Genomic DNA, 5,483 nt, shown 5'->3' with positions numbered 1-5,483 from the left:
ATCTCATAGAGTGTTTCATGAACCTTCTAGTTGGTACAATATCAAAGGACTTCTCGTAACACAATTCATAGTACAATTCATGAACTGTTAGTAAGCATAGCGTGACATCCCCAAATTTTAAGGTCAGTTTAAAACTTTTTATTTATGCTTATTTAATACAAATTTTATTCATTAATGTGGAATTTAGTCCCGTAATATTATTTTCGAAGAAATGTTTCCATTGATTTATTAAGGCTGGGGATGTCATAACTGATACAAGAAACATAAGCATAAACAGAGACTTACAATGTCTCAATATACTTACGATCTACATCTACTTGAATATTTCAACAGATACACACAACATTATCCAAGTATCTTCATTTAATTACCTACGATTCAAATAGACTGAGTGGGTCAGGTTGGGAAACCTGGTGAGCACATAGGGTTTTCAACCCACAATATTATATACTTTTAATCATATCATCTTCAACATTTAAATATCCCAATTACCCCTTTTCTCCTTATCCTTACTTTCTAATCCTATTGTGATGATCTCAAGGGAACATTCTTAAGGACCTTTGTCCGCAACCATTTATATATTTCCTAGATGATTAGGCAAGGAGGTATGACGGTATTTTGGGTAAGCACTGTAGTACAGTAGTACTTTAGACAAACATATCAGGGACGACAGTACAATAGTACTTTGGACAAACACGGAAGGCACGCAGTACAATAGTACTTTGATTAGGTACGACAAGTCATGACTTATTATTTCGCACATTTCTCACTAACCTATCACAACCACTAACTCACACATCCCTATCACAACCTCTCCTTTATTATTTCACACGGATCTTCACTACCCAATCGTATTATTAAGTATACAGTTTAATTAAGTAATACCTATATCATATTGCACATATATATTAAACACAACAAGACAACACATATAGCATTGAGGCATTTAGAACACTTGCATCTATGTGTAAGTTGAAAGTAGCTATGCACTCACCTAACAAAAGCAGGTGACTCAAAGTTAGGGCAATGCTCCGCCTTAAAACTTTTCAAAAACCTAAACGTATAAAGCACTAAAGCTTAGTCTATTTTTATAATCTTGGTGACTATATAATTATAGTTTGGATTCCTTAATAATCCCAATGTCTACATCAAGATCTATCAACTAAAGAACAACCAGGTAGGATTGAAGGTAGGGTTTGTTTGGTATACATAGCAAACTGTTTGGAAAGCCCACTTTTAATACCTCACTAAATCCAGCCTATACATCACTCTCGTAAGTTGATCAATCAGTATAAGGACTTGGAATCACTGATAAATCTTAATTTTAGGTTTATAATAATGACTATGACTATAATTAAAAGTTACGCTTAAAATAAATAAGCGTAGCTTGACTTACAGAGTAATCTAATCAAAATGGAGAATTATGCGGGGAAAACTCTGACCCAGGAGCTTCTACTAGATATATACTACTAGTAGGGTACTTCAGGTATCGGAGGGCTTCGCCGGGATGCTAGAAAACTTAAGCAAAAATGGGCTACGGGAGGGAGAACTGAGAGATAGAGGTTGTAGGGGGTGAGATCTGATGAGCATATACGGAGGGCTATTTATTGGGAAAAACTTTTATTTGCACGCCATGCATCCAAAGTGCACACCACACATTTGGGCGGACCAGGTGACGTAGCGATTCCTGAGTGGTGACACGTGTTATATTTTTGGTGGAGTGTCAATACGTGCTACACATGCTGTCTGTGCGCGCGGCCACACGCTGAAATTTTTTATTTCTTATAAAATCCATATCTTCGTCATAAGAGCTCCGTTTTCGATGGGTTTTATATCCACGCGTATCTATCGAAGAGGTCTACAACTTTCATTTAGACTCTGTCGGCTAATTTTGACTTTATTTTTAAAGTTATATTTTTAACAGACTTAGACTATTAAATTCCGTTAAAAAATCATAAATCTCTCATATGATATTCGTTCTTGATTGTCTTTATATTGAAAAATAGGTATGGATGAGATCTTCAACTCTCATTTATATTATTTTTTCTAACAATCGACCGAATTCAAGTTTGGATTTCTGAGCCATATACTATTGCGCTGAAACTTCGAAAAAATCATAACTTCCTCATACGAAGTGAGATTTGGGCGTTCTTTAGATGTGCGACATCCTTGTCACATACACTTTAAATTTGGTTAAGATTATTTATCCTAAATAATCTTCTATAAAAAAGTCATATTTAGCGCCTAATATATCTAACTCGACTAGCTCGAATCTATGGGTGTTACAATTATCTCCCCTTCCGATGATTACGTCCTGATATCATCAACAAAACAAGGCTTTTATGATGATTTCGTACGTTACCCTTCCATCCTATATCATAATCATAGCTCTTGGACTTATTGACTGATGGCGATGCTTAATCTTGCATGTACTCTTAATTTCAAATTCGATCTTTATCAGAGATTCATGCTCCTTCAAGAATAGACTAAGTCTAAGATGAGGTATTTACTTCGAGTACCGTAACAAACCGAACGGTTATGATTTAATGATCTTCCATCGCATGATGTAATGGTTATGCTTATGTCTATTTGAGACAGACTCCAGCATAGACGGTACCTTCCTTCATGTTCTAATTTGATATAATCACATTCAAGCATGTGACACCTCTAGATATAGGTTGCTTAGTTTTAACAGAAATCGCGATACTTCTACTGATCGCTTTGATTATCCTTTCCTTCAATCCAAAGTCGGACACTATGTTGAACTTACTTCGTAGATTAGTCGGACTCGATTCGATATGACCACTGAGTTTGGAATATCATTTATCTTATTATTCATTACCGAAATGGTGGTAACGAAGGACACAAACAAAATGAATTCAACTATTAGTGCCTTAGTAACCTTGTGACTCATCTTTATTTAAGCAAGAATCCTATTCTTCCGGTAGTACGAGCCCATACTATTTCCTAAAGATTACAAAAGCAATTTAACACATATAGATAAGTCTAAGTAATCATACAACAGATTTCGTAAACTTGACTAGGGTTTCCTTCCATACATATCCTCCACAGCAGTTCCACTTCCTAATCCTTGGTATAAACTCTTTCTCGTGTAGTATCCTACCTACAAGGCATACTATACTAAAATTTATTCTTAACCAATCCATTATGTTGAAATCATAATTTCTTAGTGTCAAACGACAATGTAACATAACTAGAAATTTTATAACTTTCAAAAATAATTACAACATCTATTCATACATTATGCCTCTTATATTATGCTACACATCTATTACTAACTATGTGGAACTAACACTTCATGCCTCAAACTTCGGGTAAGAAGCTTCCCTCACTTGGTCTCCTCAAGCGTCATTTGTTCCATCCTCTGCTGCATCTAAGATCATCTGGAATGCCCTTGCCTTTGGTTTTGGTGGCACATTCTGCTTTGCAGCCTCCTTTTTCTTGGGGTGGCCCTTCATGAAATCCCCTTCTTCCCTACACTTGAAACGTATCATTCCATCATACTTGCACTCTTCAAAATACTGACCAGGTCTTCTGCGCCTGTAGTAGGTCACTTCTCCCTTACATTGCCCAACATACATCTTCTTGCGGGCAACTTTTAATTATCGCAAGCTCTCTTTCTAACACTTCATCATCCAAATCTATTGAGGAAACTTTTTCGTCTTTTGTCCTTTCATACTTTTTCTCTTGTTCTGCTTTAAACACCACTGAATCGTTCCCCGCCCTTAGTGTTAGAGTAGATTCGCACACATCGACTAATGCACAAGCGGTATTCAAAAATGGTCTCCCAAGAATGATTGGAACTTTAGGGTCTTCTTCCATGTCAAGCACTACAAAGTCCACAGGGAAAACAAATTTATCGACTTTGATGAGAAGATCTTTGCACACTCCTTTTGGATGTATTATTTTCTTATCGGCTAGATGGATCTTCATATGAATCGGCTTTGGCTCCGGTAAATTTAGCTTCTTTAAGAAAGAATATGGAATTAGATTAATACTTGCACCCGAATCGGTCAACGCATGAGTAGCAATTATGTTCCCAAATTGACAAGGTATGGAGATGCTTCCCGGATCACCCCTCTTTTCAGGCAGCTCATTCAACACTAGTTCAGCTACTTATGCCATATCTTTTCTAGAGGCAAAGAGACTCTTCAACAAGCTTGCATATTTAAGTGTTTGAAGTATCGTTTCAACAAATGGAATGTTGACTTGAAGGGACTTTACATGCTCCAGAAACTTCCTATACTCTTTAACTTGATCATCAGGTATGGCTCGAATCGGAAATGGCAAAGGTGGCCTGGAAGGCTTTAAAGAATAAACAGTTTTGTCATCAGGCCTTGGACTCGTCGAGTCCATGACTGGAACTCGGCGAGTCGATTCGGGTTTTGCTGAATTCGAGTTTCCTGTTTCTTCTGCTTGCACCTTTATTGAGGTCTTCTGGGTAGGGGTCAGAGGAGTGAAGATTTTTTCAGAACTAGTTATTATAGCATTCAAATGCTCCATTCGTGGATTCTTTTCGGTATTGCTTGGAAGATCACCCGGTTGTCTTTGATTGATTTGTTGGGCCAGCTGCCCTAGCTGTTTCTCAATGTTATGAATAGATGCTTGCTGATTCCTTAGTATTGTTCTTGTATCTTGTATTGCAGCATCATGGTCATTATGTCTTTTCTCAGATGCAGCTACAAATTTAGTGAGCATTTCTTCCAAGTTTGGTTTCCTTTCTTGCACCGGCTCCTCCTTTTGGTAAAAACCCCTTGCTTGTTGTCTAAACTTTTCCTCCTTCGCCTTTTTATACTCATCATATGGTAGCCATTCTTTCTTCGGTTTTCGCCAATCATTATCGAATCTATCTCCGCTTGAATAGAATACTTGAGCTTTCTTGTTTCCATTCTCATTCAAATCACAATCTCTAGTAAGATGAGGTCCGTTACAATTCTCACATCCAACCCGAATAGCATGGATTGTTTGATCCATCTTTCCATCCTCCTATCCATGCTTTTCAACATTGCCATCATTGCCGCCATGTCCTCAGTAACAGAATTCACCTCCCCTCTAATTGGATTATTCCTAGGATTATGATATTCTCTAGAATGCTTAGAGAATTCTTCAATTAACTCCTTGATTTCTGGGGGTGGCTTCTTTGTGAGAGGTCCTTGCGAATCAAGAAGCTGCCTTGTGGTTACATTCACTCCATCATAGAAAATGGAGACTTCTTGTTGACTATTTAGATCATGATGCGGGCAGTTTCTTAGCAAGCCTTTGTATCTCTCCCACGCCTCATATAAGGATTCTCCAACTTGTTGTTCAAAGTTGGCAATAGCTTTCTTTAATTTGGCTATCTTTGAGGGAGGGCAAAATTGATCAATAAATTCTTCTTTCATCTTAGCCCATGTAGTGATGGATTCGGGAGGGAGTGACTTGAGCCAATCTTTGGCAGCACCTTTGAATGTGACGGGAAGCAT

At 37.5% G+C, this 5,483-nt stretch overlaps 1 protein-coding gene and 1 non-coding gene across 2 annotated transcripts; one reads left to right on the top strand and one right to left on the bottom strand.

Annotated features, from left to right (window-relative positions):
• Nucleotides 1-3,362: 3,362 nt before the first annotated feature.
• Nucleotides 3,363-5,483, bottom strand: LOC145113802 (uncharacterized). The gene is made up of 4 exons (XM_079049853.1): nucleotides 4,962-5,483; nucleotides 4,144-4,899; nucleotides 3,587-3,984; nucleotides 3,363-3,495 (listed from the first exon to the last, which is right to left on the bottom strand). The coding sequence occupies exons 1-4, from the start codon at nucleotides 5,481-5,483 to the stop codon at nucleotides 3,363-3,365; spliced, it is 1,809 nt and encodes a 602-aa protein (XP_078905979.1).
• LOC145118288 (small nucleolar RNA R71) lies at nucleotides 5,248-5,354 on the top strand. Its single transcript, XR_013713246.1, has one exon. It is a non-coding gene; the product is annotated as a small nucleolar RNA R71 (small nucleolar RNA).

This window comes from Lactuca virosa, chromosome 5 (assembly GCF_052849685.1).
Source record: "Lactuca virosa cultivar CGN04683 chromosome 5, Lactuca_virosa_CGN04683_v6, whole genome shotgun sequence".
NCBI lineage: Eukaryota > Viridiplantae > Streptophyta > Magnoliopsida > Asterales > Asteraceae > Lactuca > Lactuca virosa.
Note: the sequence above shows the minus strand (reverse complement) of the source record. Positions and strands in the feature narration are given on the sequence as shown.